Here is a 16,462-nt window from a genome sequence, read left to right as displayed (position 1 = left end):
GCTACTCAGGAGGCTGAGGCAGAAGAATTGCTTGAACCCAGGATGCAGAGGTTGCAGTGAGCCGAGATCATGCCACTTCACTCCAGCCTGGTGACAGAGCAAGACCCCACCTAAAAAACAAACAAACAAAAAGTTGTACATGCCAGTTAACCAATACCTCCATAATAATAATAATGATAATAATAATAATAATAAAAAGAAAGTAGGGACAATACTAAATCATTAGCAATTTGAGCACATTTCCTCCAAGGCATATGTTATTTTTCAACTTGGCTTCAATCATGTGTCTTTATGTTTGGTTTTATTGTAGCCTTTAATTCGTATAATACTTCATTAGTATGTATTATTCCACATAATAGTCCTTTAAGTAGATGGACCATACTTTATTTTATTATTCCAGCCAGAGAAAAGCACTGATATGCTTATGGGCAACTGGAAATAAGCTAGTGTTGGAAATAATTATGTTTATCAAGCCAATAAAGATAAGGAGAAGTGTAGTGTTAAGGGTCACTTGCCTCCCACAGCCTGAAAGTCCTTGTCACAGCTGATCTTGAACATAGCCAGCACCCTTGTTCTGATCTGTTTGGTTTTGGCACCATAGATGATGGGATTGATGACAGGAGGCAGCAGCAGGTAGATGTCACCCATGACAACACGCACAATGGGATGAAGGCTGTTTCCAAAGCGGTGTACCACTGAGAGGCCAATAAGTGGCACATAGAAGGCGAGTACCACACCAATATGTGACACACAGGTGCCAAAGGCCTTGGCCCGCTCTGACTTGGAAGGCAGTTGCAGCACCGTTCGTATTATCAGAAAATAAGACAAGGAGATGAACATTACATCCACTCCCATGACCAGCAGAATGGCAGTAAGACCATATACCACATTGGGCAAAGTGTCTGCATAGGCCAACTTCATCACATCCTGGTGGACACAATAGGAGTGTGAGAGTACATTGGAGTGGCAGAAGGCCAGTCGCTTGATCAGCAGAGGCAGTGGGAAAAAAAAGAGGGATCCGCGGACCACAGCCACGATGCCAATCTGGGCTGTTACTGTATTGTTGAGCACTGCAGCATGGCGCAGTGGGTGGCAGATGGCCACATAACGGTCAAAGGCCATGGCCAGCAGGATGGTGGATTCAATGGCCGAGAGGGCGTGAATAAAGAACATCTGGGTAAGGCAGGCCTCAAAGCTAATCTCTCGGGAATCAAACCAGAAAAGTGCAAGGATCTTAGGCATGGTGGATGTGGATAAGGCCAGGTCAATGGCTGCCAGCATGCAGAGAAAGAGGTACATTGGAGAGTGCAGGTTCCGTTCCGTCCTTACGATGAAGACCACGATGCAGTTTCCAAACACTGCCACTACATACATGGAAAGGAGGGGGAAGCCAACCCAGAAATGGGCTTTCTCTAGTCCTGGGATACCAATAAGCACAAAGGTGGCATGTGTGAAGTTGCAGGAACTCATAGCTGGAACTAAGGAGGGGTGACTGGAGAGGGTGAGGTCACACTGGCAGTCTGCAGGGACATAGAGCACAATCAGAGAATGCCCTGGAAACTTGAAACTGACATCCCACCCCTTTTGTCTCCTCCCACCCCCACTTAGGGTCTTTTATAAGCTCTGAGGCCCTCTTCCAAAGGGGGAACTGTGACAGCTCAAATTCATTTATGCATCACTACTCTCAAGGTTTATTTAAATTTTTAAAAGGGAACCCTGGGAGAGCAATGCTTTTTCCAAAATGTAGCCTTTCCAAATTCCCTCAGATTCTTCCTACTGATCCATACCTTCATTGTCTGGATATTTGGTGACCCTTTTTTTCTGATATGTGTTAAGAGATACACTTTTGGGAGCTCCTTCCAGATAAGGCTGCTTTTCTTATTTTACTTTCCCTGCTTCCTTCCCTCCACTTTCTTTCTTTCTATTATTCCTTCATTCCAGAAGCATTACTAGCAAAATGCATGCATTGAATTCATGCGAAAGAGAGAGGCATGATCACAGAGGAATCTTCCTGTTTAGACTTGAAACATGAGTAGAAATTAGACAGAGAGTGGAATAACGGGTGTTCCAAGGCAGTGAGGATAGGAGATAACTTTGCAAATTTTCAGGATTCCCGGTCCTCAATTCTAAAGTCAGCCAGAGGAATAAGAAGCACAGCAATGACATTATTTTAAAGCTTAAAAGAACATAAAGAAGCAAAAACTAAGAAAAAAAAATGCCAAAAGCCAATCTCTTTCAGATTAAAGGAAACTCATCTGTGGTCATAAAATCAAAGGTGGTGTCTCCCTCTGATGACTTCTTCAGAGATGAAAGTGCTGTCAGGACACTGGTGAGTACCTCCACACCTGAAAGCTTCTTCCAAGGCCACTTTAATTGCATCCAAGGATAGTTTGAGTTGAGTCCTTACTTTGGAGAAGTATTATTAATTTTACAATGATATTTTTAGAGCTTTGTCTTTCCCGAAACTTGTGCCAACAAGTCATTCATCTCAGGGGAGACATTTCTTTTTTAGAAGCCCAGTGTTTCTTTGTCCCAACTCCCTACCCTCACCTGAACACCTGGGTTCTGACTTCACGAAACTTCTTCTCTGCTAGGTTGCCTGGGTGCCTTGGTCTTTAGAGTTAATTTTCTCTAGAACGCCAAAGCCTTGGCTGCAAGGCCTAACTTTTGGAAACAAATGATGCAGGTGTCTTCATTGATTATCTGTTTCACTGAAACAGGTTAGCCTGCTTATATTGCACTCCCCTAACCCCAGAATTCTTCACTCGTCATCTGAGTTCTTCCTGCAGCTGGGAGATGCCCTTCAATTTGGTCTTAGTGTAGAGGGGTTAGATACCAGTGATTTTAAATTACAATATGATAACATTAATACAAAGAGATTAGAACTGGATTCTCCCCATCTTGGATAAGCAAGGGAGGACAGATGCGGGGTTCAAAGGTTACAAACCCATACTTCTGCCTCTATTTTCTCTTCTCCACCTTCAGAACTTGTGCAGACAAAACAGCTAAGCTCCTTGACAAATATTAAATACCATATTTGGCTCCCAGTTGCTATCAGAACATGAAAAGCCCTTTTCAAAGGCAGATGATTGCATCCTTTAGTGAGATACAAGGTAGTTTGCATCTTGCATCCATCCATCCATTTCTGTATCCATCATAGCTTGGGGAAGGGGATACAGAAATTTAAACAAATCATGCTCTAATATGTGGGACAGAACTAAGGAACCTTCCCTGAAGAGAGGCCAGATCACTAGACCACTGTGTTCCAGAGAAATGGGACCCAGGGTGAAGAAAAGAGCAGGCATGGAGGGAGACAAAGGGGAGCACAGTGACGTATATTTCCTTTCTTAATGCCTTTTGCTATGCTACCACATGCAGTGCTGACAGATAACAAGATTCTTTATTGGCCCCAGAGCTGGTTACTTTCTTAAACCCTCTCTCTGCAGAGCATATTTTCTGCCTTGCTGGTACCTGCATATGCTCACTAGAGTATAAGACTTTGGGCCATCATCTCATCTCCCAAAATACCTATCCTGAAAGATCTCATATCACCCTCCCATGTTGCCTGGCATCCTGCCTAAAGTAGACTCCCTGCTAAACCCAATTTCAGCTTCTCTTTGGGTCGAATGTGGCTGTTGCATTCATTCTCACTTGCCTTTCCTGATTGTTGCTAAGACTCTGGGACATCTCTTCCCAGTCCATAAAGTTGTGGATGGGACGCAAGGACTTCTCCCTGCCCTGACTTGAACCAGTATGTGGGGTCTTCAAGATCCCTTAGGATGGCAGGAGCTAAGGCTGCCTGACCCCAGGTGAGGGTGCACTTACCTGAGAATGGTACAGTCCTACTTGGAAAGAGCAACTGGAACTGGTTTTGCTTTCTGGTTCAGGCCTTTTTTATAATGCCCCTCAGAAAGCCCATGGGAACAGGCTGTGGAGTATGAACTGAGGCCCCAGGGACTTGGCAGACAGAGGAAAAATATCTCCATGTCCACTTGTGTGCCATTCCCACGGGTTTCCCACTATTCCTGTCCAGGGAGAACAACCTCAAAGCACCCACTGCCTCTGCCATCACTCCCACACTCACATATACAGGGCTTTCGACAATCTGCTCCCACTCCTCCAAGCTAACCTAAGCACACAGAGTCAGCCACAGGATTAGTGTGTTTCTTCATGTGCCACTCTGCTAGACACAACAGACAACATCTGTGACTAGGCATGGTCCTTGGGCTTTAGGAGTTTGCATTCTCTCTAAAACTACAAAAGTTTAGTTCCATAATTCAAAATAGGGACATGCAATTCTCCATATCTTTCCCTAGCCTTTCTTCTGGTTGACAAAACAGCCCTTAATGTATCAAAGCCACTCTTCATTGCTCCTGGATTATAGATAAAGCCCAGATGAGATGACAGCTTTTTGTCCTAGGTCACATAGTTAATTAGTGATAATATTGGTTGGAGAACCAGGTATTCTGACTCTTTGTTTATTCACATTAAATAAATGTTTGTCAAAGGATTACAAAGTTATAAGCAAAATAGATAAAAAAAAAACCACCCCAACCACCTTCTCCAGGATATTGAGGTATCCTCAGTACCTCAGGATGCTTGATGGCTCTCTTCCAGTGACATGTCCCCTACGTCATACCCAGCAGAGTTACCTTCATACTTTATTAATATTTAACACGAACCTGTTCTATCTGCCATCCTTTCTAAGTATGCCTCACACATGAGTCTTACCTTGCCATCATCACCATAATCTTTGAACACAGAAACAGAATTACTTTCTTATCAATCAGCCATTAAGTATTTATTGGTCACCTATATCTGGCAATGGAGTTAATTAATTCATTCATTGTGTAATAAGCACATTCTCAATGCTAGTTTTGTGCAGGCACTCTGCTGAGTTTAGGGTGACAGAGGTGAATAAGACAAAGTCCTTGCCCTAAAGTATTCGCAGACACTTACCCAAAGAAGCCTGAAATAGTATGAAAGAGCAGTGAATGCCACAGATTTTTATGGGAACTTGAGAGGGGTATTTATTTAGTCATTGGGTGGGTCCAAAAAGAGTGTATTTCAGCAGACAGAAAATCATGAAAGAAACAGAATTTTCTATAGAGGAATTATGAACAATTGTAGCTTGGCTGAAGCATAGAATCACCCAAAAAGGAAATAGAAATTGAAGAGGTCAATGCATGTGAACTGATGATAGGTTGTGAACTCAAGGACTTCATCCTGTAGGAATTGGGAGGTGAATAAATGGTTTTAAGCAGGGACATCACAAACAGATTTGTGTTTCAGATTGCTATTCCAGAAGCTGTTGGGAGAGTGAATTTGAGGAGGATAAAGTGAATGTGCTTATGAATTTAGTTATGTGAGACAAAACTTAAGATACATAGCATTTCCTCATCCTTCACATCCAGTTATTCAACCGATCTTGTCTATTTTTCCTTCTAAAAATCTTTTGCATGTTTCCTCTTATTTCCATCTTCACTACCACTACCATGTTCAAGTAGCTACAACAGTAGCCATGTGACTACTAGTGCTCTGGCTTTTAGGAAAGTCCCCAACTCATTGTGAGCTTATGCATCTTGGTCAGAGCATGACATTTGTTCTGCAACCCACCCAGTCTTGGTATCTACATCATAGGTAGATACCAAGTATCTACCTATGTACTTGGTATATCTTCCTATAGATGGAAGCTTATAAGCTGCCAGGATTGTTGGACAGGAGGACTGTCCACAGGTTAGCGTTTGTGAGGTGAGGTGGGGGAAGAGAATCTGTAGAAGTTGTGCGAACATCTCAGTTGTCCTTGAGGTTGATGTTCCTTTTTCTCCTTTCTGTTTTTAGGACTCTGAATATCTCCATCCTTTTCCTTCAGCTCTATTTGCTATCCTCTGTAATAGTAGTGTATGGAAACAAATAAACAAAACCCTAGTCTGTAGGCCTGTATCATCTGAGCTTTTCCATCTTTCCACTTCGGACCTGCCTGTAGCTTCTCTGGATTTTTGTTTTTGCTTCATTGTGAGTTACAGACATGTAAAGATGATCTGTGGGGGTACATATTAGGGAATAGAAGGGGAAAGAAATATGTAGAAATAAACTGGCAGTTTATTCAAAATATAAATCACCTCTTTAAAGTGGCCTCCTAAGTTTTACTATTACCTACATTCATTCACTAGACAAAGCAAGTTTTATGTTGGAAAGTGGAAATAAGGCTTCACAAGATTAGGATCAGGGTATACTAGATCATACGAAAAAGAGCGAACTTTTCATACCAAATAGCAGTACTTGGCACAGTATTCTCCAAAATGTGAAATTTCATGAAAATATATTTGTAGATACGAAGAACTTTCTGGTATAGGAGAACTTTGTTATCTTCTTGTGTGCCATCAAAATCCTTACGCATCAAAGACACTATTAATTCATTAATTCAATGAAGAGTAAAAGTTACAATGGAGCAGACACTATAGATAGAAATGTGGAAACAACAGTGAATAAACCCAGTCCCTGACCCCAAGAAGTGAGCTCAGAGTTTGTTGTGGGGAGAATGGTGACAAGAGAGTTTGGAAGGAGTTGTCTTGAGAGAGAAGAACAAGGTGCTGCGGGAGCACCTGGAAAGGGCACCAGACAGACCAGACAGGTTAGGAAAAGTCCCTGAAGGAGAGCCCCTTGTATTCTAAGTCAGGGGAAGGAACAAAGTGAGAATGCTCTAGGTGGAGGTAGGCTTAAAAGGGATAGGACATTCTTTACTGGGACTTAGGACATGCAGGTTGTTTGTTGTCTCTGGGGCATTGTACAGAGGGCAAGCAATGAAGCTTAAGAGGTAAACAGAGCCAGATCATTAAGACATTCTACTATTTTTACTATGTGGCAGGCCCTATTTTAGGGCTGGGAGATAGCATAAATGGAACCATTTCTTTACTCTCAAAAACATTATGTTGTGGTAATGAAACCAGAAAATAAATAACATATATGTAATATACTGGGGTATAAAAATGCTAAAAATTAAAAATAAGGCAGATAAAGATGAGAGTGAATACAGGCAGGATTTGAGGGAGAGGTGTTGTTGTTGTTATTATAACATCAAGGGCCCTGTAATAGGGTGCACTTGAGCAGAGATCTATATAAAGTGAAGTGTAAGTCATATGGGTCTCTGGAGGACGAACATTCCAGGTAGTGAGAATAGCATGTGTAAACTGATGTTGAAGCATGCTTGATGAGTTTAAGAAAATATTTGGAAGCTAGTGTGGGCGACATAGAGTGAATCACTGGCAGAGCAGTAGAAGATAATATTGGGCTGATGGAGGGGATATAGATCATATAGATCTTTATATGCTTTTACAGTGACTGTGAACTTTTCCTGGGTACGACAGTATGCCATTGGGGTATATTGAACTTGATCTACCTTGTGTATTAAACAAGGTACTGTAAAGCAAATGTGGATGAAGGAAGACCCACCAGAAGGCTGTTATAATAATTCACGTCTAAGATGATGGCTTGCATCACAGTGGTAGCAGTAGAAGTGGTATAAAGTGACTTGATTTTAGACATCAATATCTGAGATATCTAGAAGAAAGGGTCGACAGAACATGCAGATGTAGCACTGGAGTGATAGAAAAGCATCAGGGATAACTACAAGTGCTTTATCTCAACAAATTGGAAGGCAGAGTTACTGAGTTAGGGAAGACTGCGGGTGAGCATGCTTTTTCCTTGATGGGAATATTAGTGTATATTAGATGTTGATTCTAAGATGATTATGAGATATTCAAGTAATGATACTGATACAAAGGCAGTGGGATGAGTCTGAACTACAAATATTAATTTGGATTTTGTCAGCATAGAGATGGTACTTAATGACATGATACTGGATGGGATGACCAAGGAAGGGATTATGACAAAGCAAAAAGGTCTGAGAACAAAGTCTCAGGACATTCCAACATATAAAGATGAAGACTAACAATAATTGAAACTGAAATGTTGTTGTCAAACAGGCTGAGGATTTGACATAATTCTTACAGTACTATAAGTACTATAGTCATTTAATAAATTCCCTATAGGGAATGATGAGGAAACCAGAAAAGAAACAGCCTATATGTAATACGTTGGGGAATAAAAATGCTAAAAATTTAAAATAAGGCAGGTAAGGATGAGAGTGAATACAGAAAGAAATTGAGGGAAAGGTATTACTATTATTATTATTATAACATCAAAGGCCCTGTAATAAGGTGCAGTTGGCAGAGATCTGCATAAAGTGAGGGGGGAAGCCTGTAGATATGAATGATTACTTCTACTTCATTTCTGTACCTGATATCAACTATAAAGCCCATCTTAAATTAGTGATATTAGTGTGGTATTGAAATATATGCTTTAGAAATTTTGAGAATTAGTGGACATACCCAGGGTGGAACTAATTCTCTTTCTGGATTAAGCCATTACATGACTATTATGACACAAATTTAAAAATGCATAAGTAAATGACCATAATTCATTTGTAGTCACTTTCCATTTCTGTTGGGGCAGATTGTTGATGGAGGGCTGAGAGAAATACTGAAATATGCTTGAGTCAGGAAAGATCATCAGGTAGAAATATATTTGTAAGGTTTGAAGATTTGATTTGGGCTTTTTCTCCCCCCTAATTTGACTGAAAATTTCTAGAGGTTAGAGTGGTGGTTTTTTAAAATTAATTGTTTTACTTCTTTATGTTTCCTAGTAAAAATTACCTGAACTTCTCTCTATATTTAGATTCATAAATATAAATATAATTTACATATATAAGCATATAATTTATAAATATAAGTTTATATATATGTTCATATAATTTTTAGAAATATAAATTATATACCTACATATTATATTAGAGGTAGCAATATAGCATCAAAGTTAAGAGTGTGGGGGGGCTCTGGAGTCAGTCTGCATGGATGTGCTCTGCCATCAGCAACACCAGTTACTAGCTGTTTAAGCAAGCTACTTAACATTTCATGCCTCAATTTTCTTATTGATAATAAAAGCAATTATCTTATAACATTGTTTTAGATATAAAATGTGTTAATACACATAAAAAACACTTAGAACCATGACTTGTCGGAGCAAATAATAAATGGCAATCGAAATTACTAGAACAGTTGGAGAATACTACCTATTTCTCACACAGGAGTGACTTTTCTATAATGTGTCATTCTAACTGCTATGAAGTAGATGAGATAATAATAGAAAGGCTGTTGGCAGGGACAGAAGGCAACAACAGTTTAGACCCAACAGTGGTGTGAGAAGGAGAATTTTTAGATGTAAAGCTAATTTTAGGCTGTTCATCTCTTCTATTCCATGTCTTCACCTCCTCATCTTGGAAATAAAGTAGTCAAACTAGCTGATGTTCTACATGCATTCCAGCTTTAACTTTAAATGATTACATGCTTAGCTTCAATGGCACCAGTTCTTTGGTTGTTTTTGTTTTTAATTGGTAACATGACCTGAAGTATACCATCTCGAGGGGTCCATCTAGTGCTGGAATTCTAAAATTTTATGTTTCTTTGGAATGGAGAATTTTTATCACAGCTCTACATATCTGTTTGGTTTTCACATTGTAGATGATGGGGTTCGTCACAGGGGGAATCAGCAGGTAGGTGTTAGCAATAATAGTATGTACATAGGCTGGGGCTTGTTTCCCAAATCTGTGAACAAAGGACAGGCTGATCAATGGAATGTAATATATAGCAACAGCCACAATGTGGGAGACACATGTGCTGAAGATTTTCTTCCTCTCTTCTGGGGAAGCAATGCTAAAGACAGTCCTAATGATCAAAACATAAGAAAGGAGGATGATAACCGAGTCTACACCAACAGTAGAGAACATGGCAGTCAACCCAACTGCACTTTTGATTCTGGTGTCTGTGCATGAGAGCTTCATCACATCAGGGTGGTAACAGTAGGAGTGGTGGAGTACGTGGCTGTAGCAGTAGGAAAGTCTTATAAGAAGTGCTACCATTGGTGTCAGCATTAGGATCCCCCGATGACATTTGCCACTCCAATTTGAGCTATTCTGGAGTCAGTTAAAATTATGGCATACCTAAGGGGATTAGAGATGGCCATAAAATGATCAAAAGCCATGTACAACAGCACCGAGGATTCCATGACAGTGAAGGATTTAATAAAGAACATCTGGGACAGGCAGGCATTAAAGCTGATTTCCCTCACATTGAACCAGAATATACCCAGCATGGTGACCAGAGTGGATATGGATAGGCCGAGGCCATTGGTAGACAGCATGGAAAGGAAATAGTACATGGGTTCATGGAGGCTGGGCTGAGTGATGATAGCGAAGAGGATCAGGCTGTTTCCCAAAAGAGCAGTTACGTAGAGGAAGCAGAAGGGAATGGAGATCTAGGTGTGGAAGGCTTCCATCCCAGGAACACCAGTGAGCAGGAAAATGATGGAAGTGGAGGTGATAGTCTGCAAAGTTGACATGCTGAATTAAAAGTACAAAACAAGGTGAGAGCTTAAAACAAAAAAAAGCTATGTTCGTTTGTGTATTGATCGAATTAAAATAATTTCATTGTACAGAAAACTGACATGAGTATTTATATAATATGAAACTATGAATGGGTCATTTAAATTGATTAAAAAATGTCAGATTTCAACTGCTGTAGTGGGTACTTTGCTTTGTCTTTGAATTTGCCTCAGCGTACAATCTTTCTTCTCTAGGGCACTTTGCTGGCAGCTGTGTTTATATCATGTGACCAGTCCTCTGATCATTCTAGCCATAGACAACCAAACTAATAATAAACACTTTACCCCAAATTTGCCAATCATATTTCATTCTTTCTGGCATGTTTAAATTGTGCTGAAGAGGTAGTGCGTTATTTTTCCTCTATGGTTGTCGCCAGAGAAAAATTCACTGGGGCTGTGGAACAGCAATATTACGTTGGTCGTAGGTGTGGAAAGCAGAGAAGCTTACAGACAATTTGGTAAGCCAGAAAATATGAAGAAAGTGATCATTATAATACAAAGTCACACATAGGAAGTGACAAATAAATGGCTTCAGCATGTAACTATTAAATAAACCCTTACAATGTGATACCTGGCGTCACATTTGGAAGAGATGGTGAATTAGAACACAGACCTCCCACCGGGCTTAGGAAGACAGGAGGCGACCCCCAGCTGATAGAGTGTGCTGCCACCTTCCAACACAGTTCTCTCTTCAGTTGGCTTGAAGACTAGTTCTCCAGAACAGAATCTCTCTATTTTGTTAAGACATACTTCTTAGGAGATACCTAAATGAATGTTACTGTTTTGTTTCAGAGGGAAAAATATAACTTTATTGCAAACATCACATTTCTTTTTTCATTGAGTATGGAATTGCAGAAAGGTAGATGGGTATGGGTGAGTTGAAGATGGGGGTCAAGGGAAAATCAGAGATTAGGGCTTTGGCTGCAGAGGGCTCAATCAATGAGAGATAGCTAGTTGCAGGGTAACTATTCTTCAGGGGAGAAGAAAGGGTGCTGGGTGGCTGACAGTAAGTGTTGATAAAAGAGAGGATGGAGAGGAACCTCAACGTATCCAGACTCACACATTCACCCTGATGAAGTGCCACCTCAAGGATCACCGAAAGAAGTCTTAGTGAAAAACGGGGTAGGGATTTAACTAAAATTAACAGAAAACTAGAGGAACAATAAGAAATTTTAGGTTACATGATTTGGCCAAATAATGAAACTATAGCTTTAGATTCTGAAATAACGTGTCCTCAGGAGAGTGATGAAAATATCTAAAATGTATGATCAAACCTCTTAGAGAAATAAGAAGTATAGTTAATGTATAGTATATTTCCAAAAAAAAACAAAAAGAGAGAATTTTAAATGTTCTCACCACAAAGAAATGATAAATATTTGAGGTGATGGATATGATAATTAGCCTGATTTGATCATTCCTCAATGCATACATGTATTACAACATCACATTTTACCCCACAAATATATACCATATTATCTGTCAACTAGAAATACAATAAAATAATTTTAAAAAACCAAAACACACTAAAATGGAATTAACAGAAAGAGAGCATTCAGTAGGTTTGTAGAATTTGGAGAAGGCTTTCTAGAAAAACCAGTGCTTGAAAGATTTCTGCGTTTTATATAAGTTGAGATGAAGAATTCCCAGGCTTTCAGAATGGCCTATGTAGAAGTGTCGAGCAATAATGCACTTATAACACTTCTTCTCTTGATCTTGTTTTACTCTCTCAGGGACATTAACTGAGTATCTGGATTTTACATAGTGCTATGTTAGAAGCTAAAGACAACACAAATAAAACCCCTCTTAGAGAGTTTATAATCCAGTGAGAGAGAAAGAGCAGAACCGTTGTTCAGTAACTTCAATATCTCATATACATTGATGAATAATAAAAATGATTATGAAAGCACAGAGGGGCTCCATTTATGTAAATTAATTCAGGCTTTCATGATTTTTAATTCCCATGCAATGTCTGAGTTGTAATTTTTGTCATTGTGTTGTAGGAAATTTTATGTAACCACTTTAAAAAATTAAATTGCTATTTGAATAATTTCTCTTTCATCCTAACTTCTTCACGGTTCCCATTACTTCATTTCAACAATTTATTCAGTGCCTATTTTCATTTTTCTTGGCAGTTTTCCTCCTTCTTGCTGAGAGATCATAAACAAAACAAAAGAAAACCATAGTGTATATAGTTTGACCTGATCTGTGTTGGACCCAGCAAAAAAGAAATGATTTCTCTCCTTTCCATCACTCTACAACCATATCTTCTTGCACCCTTCCTACATTCACTCTGGGCTCAGAGACAAGAGGGTACCTTATTCTTTTTCATAGCCAATAACTCCACTTTAGCTCCTGACTATCAACCATGAACACTTGGTTCAGTTCAAACTGAACTGAACTATATGTATACATATACAGGGAGCCGAGTTTGCTGTGTCAAGAATCAAGGGACTCTTACTGAAAATAAAAAATGACTAATTTTAAATATCCACTACATGCCAGACAGTGTATATCAGCAGTGTCAGAGATAAACAGGCAAACAGATAAATGCTACTGTTGTAGAGTGTGTAAGGATAGGTTGTATCTAACAGATAAGGCAGAAGAGATAATAGTGTGGAGTGCCAGATTTGGAGTGTGTGCATACATTAATGTGTCTCTTTGTGTCAAGGAGAGCCAGTTCCAAGAATTTTAACAGACTGTATGACTTATAACTGTGAGAAGTTTTGATGGGTAGATGTGAGTTTATAAAGATGAAAAACAGGAGAAGTGTGCTTTTGGAGTGCCATTGATAACACGAGGAGAGACGTGAATGAAAGAATAACAAGGCAGTTTGTTGGATAACTACAAGAGAAGGGGTGTATCGAAGTCTTAAATGTGAGGCTAGGTGCTGTAGGAAATGAAGCTAGAGAAAGCACCAGAGGTCAAATCATGAAAATCTTGAATTCCATGGAAAGTGTAATGAACTTAAATTTTTGCAGAGCATCAAGAGCCAGACATTTCTAAACATTTTATTCACCTTTTATTGACCACTGGAAGCAAGGAGCTTTGCTTTTAATAAGTAAATCATTTTCCATCTCTTCTCATTTAATGCCAACAAAATTCCTTTCCCTATTTAGTATCTTGTTTAGTACCATTGGTTGCTTTTTTGCAGTCTGCAATACTCAAGTTTTACTCTAACTCAACAATAAAAGCTTCCCACAGTTTTATATAGATATTTCCAAACCATTCATTTCAACCAGGATATATTGAATAGTTTTCATAATTAGCCTTGTGTTTTGATAGTGATAGTGAGGGATACAAGACATAAACCCTGTTTCTTTCTCAATTTCCTGCTGTATCTTTTATAAGGATAAAAATTCCTTTGGAGAACAGTCCGCTTTTGTTTATTATTCCTTCACCTTCAGTAACAATCTGAATTCTTTCCCTAATGACTCTGAAAATCCTCCAAATGATGTCACCCGTGATTTTCTACATGCTAAGTCCAAAAGTTTAATCTCAGATTTGTTTTTCTCTCCCTCATCTCAGCTTTCGGCAATGTTTACCTCCTCCTCCTTGAAACTTTCTCCTTCATTAGCTTCAATGATGGTTATTCTGTGAGGTGTTTTTTTTCTTTTTTTCTGTTTGTCAAACAATGGTTTTATTCTCTGCCTTGTAAATTGTGGGATTCTAGAGGAGTCTGCTTTTCTCCCAAGAAGTATCTCTTCTTTCCTTGCTTTTCATATGCTCTCCTTGAGATATCTTGGTTATTCTCATGGCTTTAAATAGCACTTATATCCAGAAGATTCATAAATCTGCAATCTAATTATGGCATCTCCAGAGTTCTATGTTTTAAAAGTTAGCAGAATCTTTAACGTTGTGGCAAAGTTTCTGGTTTTAAGTGTAAAGGTAGTAATGAAATGTGAAAATACAGTGAAGCAATCAAACCTGTAATTTAGAAAAATAATTGATAGCAGTTTGGAGAACAAAGCTCCATGCTTCACGTGGTGAATAAAAGGTAAATAAAATACTATGGCAACCCCTGAGGGACATCTTCACCCATCATCACTCAGTTACTTCAACCTCTGTATGAGACAAATAGAACTCATTCTCTCCTCCCTTCCAAACCTGGCTCTTCCTTCTGCTTCATTTATCAGCAAATGACATCGAACTCTAGTAAATCACTGAATTAAAATTACTACCCATCATATGCACACACATGTGTGCACATACACACCCTCGTCTTTCTCTCTCTCATCCCTTACGTATAAAGATTAGTTTTTAATTGATTCTACTCCTGAAATGCAAAAAATGAGAACCTTGGGAGGTCTATATAAGAAGGCCAAGCAATTGTTAGTAGTGGGTATTTGAAGCTATTATTTCATTGTGTTTTTCTTACATTGAAAAAATCTTAAGTGTTTATATCTGAGACTAGAGGGGGGCTAATGAATATTCTTAGAAGAAGACGCTAAATTTCCCCCAAGCTTCTCTTTTGTGCTGCCTCCACTCTCAAATGTTTCCGACCCATCCTCTGCAATTCATACATACCTTCATTTTCTCTCTTGTGAAATAAGGTATATTCTCTCAACTAATTTTCCTGCCCACTCAGATTATGATGATACTCTTCTTTCACTGTATAAGCTATAGCTTGTGGCTCTCTTAATCTGCTGAACTAGACCGTATAGTGTCATCAGTATTCTCCATGCTATTGGCAATGGTATGGCTATCGTGTGTAACTGACCTGGGTTCAGATTCTAGCTCAAACACTAACTAGTTTTGAGACCATCTACACCATTAATAAAAATATAGCTCAAACACTAACTAGTTTTGAGACCATCTACACCATTAATAAAAATATTACTCACAGAAATAGCTCCAATTTACTGGACACTTGTTTTGTGAACATTATTGTCCTCAGTGCTTTATAAGCATTATTTTAATTCTTACTATATCGTCATGCAGCAAGTATTATTAGATTCACTTTAAATTAATTTTTCTGGCAAAGACACTGAGTATCAGAAGTTCTGAAACATATTTGAAATCACACACAACTAGTGAAAGTCAGAGCTGAATTTTTAACCCAGGTGTTTTTAATTCCAAAGCTCATGCTCTCAAAAACAATTGTTTTACTGAAATCTACAAATAATATAAACTTTCTGTGATCCAGTTTCCTCATCTATAAGACAGATGATATGCACTGTGTCTAGTACCAGTAGCTGGCATGCAACGTGCTCGAAATTGGTAATTTTTCATTTTTAGTAATAGTTATTGGGCATAGAAATGAGATTCACTGACTGTGATAAATATATTAGCACACTGATTAAACCATTTGATGAAAAACAAGTTATCCAACCTGTATCAGGCAGAAACAAATACCCATTCTCTACATATTTCCTGAGAATAAATAATTCTGCAAATTCTACCATCCTCCTCAGCCCACCATCCCAACATCTAATCTAATTCTGCACATTGTGAGGAAATTATTCCCTGTGGGTGAGAAAGTCCAATTCATCTAGAGTCAAGCATTTTCACTGAACAAAACAGTTTTACTTACAGAGCCCATACAGCAGTCCGGCCTGTTCCTTTCGGGCTGACTCAGAAGGCTGAGAGGCTTTAGATTCCAGGGGAGGGCCAAGCTTTCAAATATGAGGAGACTTATTCCAGCCTGATTGGAGACAGGCACAGAGCTGAGAGGCCAATTCCTGGTGGTGGTGCTACTAACTCACTGTGTCTTCAGGGTGTGGAGATTCCCAGAAGACTTCTTTTGCCTCATATAGTCCTTTTATATCCGTTTCATTATGCAATTACTTATGGTGGCTATGTGCTTTATGGGCTGATGTAACTTTTTGTTCATGTGTCATTTACTCAAAAGCTTTTTTATTTAACAGCTTTATTGATATATAATTCACATACTATAAAATTCATCCATTTATAGTGTATGATTCAATTGTTTTTAGTAAAGTCACAAAACTGTGCAAAAAACATCATC

General features: G+C 38.9%; 1 protein-coding gene across 2 annotated transcripts; it reads right to left on the bottom strand.

The window, feature by feature from the left end:
- Positions 1 to 203: 203 nt before the first annotated feature.
- LOC105527325 (olfactory receptor 51E2) lies at positions 204 to 16,231 on the bottom strand. 2 transcript variants are annotated; one of them, XM_011963622.1, is made up of 3 exons: positions 16,028 to 16,231; positions 4,550 to 4,628; positions 204 to 1,520 (listed from the first exon to the last, which is right to left on the bottom strand). In XM_011963622.1, exons 1-3 carry the CDS (start codon positions 16,034 to 16,036, stop codon positions 508 to 510), a joined length of 1,101 nt encoding a protein of 366 aa, XP_011819012.1. In that variant the 5' UTR covers positions 16,037 to 16,231; the 3' UTR covers positions 204 to 507. The 2 variants fall into 2 exon arrangements, with proteins under 2 accessions (XP_011819012.1, XP_011819013.1); XM_011963623.1 differs by lacking the exon at positions 4,550 to 4,628 and having other exon boundaries at positions 16,028 to 16,223.
- Positions 16,232 to 16,462: the final 231 nt, after the last annotated feature.

The sequence above is a fragment of the Colobus angolensis genome, unplaced genomic scaffold (genome assembly GCF_000951035.1).
Source record: "Colobus angolensis palliatus isolate OR3802 unplaced genomic scaffold, Cang.pa_1.0 Scaffold616, whole genome shotgun sequence".
NCBI lineage: Eukaryota > Metazoa > Chordata > Mammalia > Primates > Cercopithecidae > Colobus > Colobus angolensis.
This window is presented reverse-complemented; position numbering and strand designations above follow the sequence as displayed.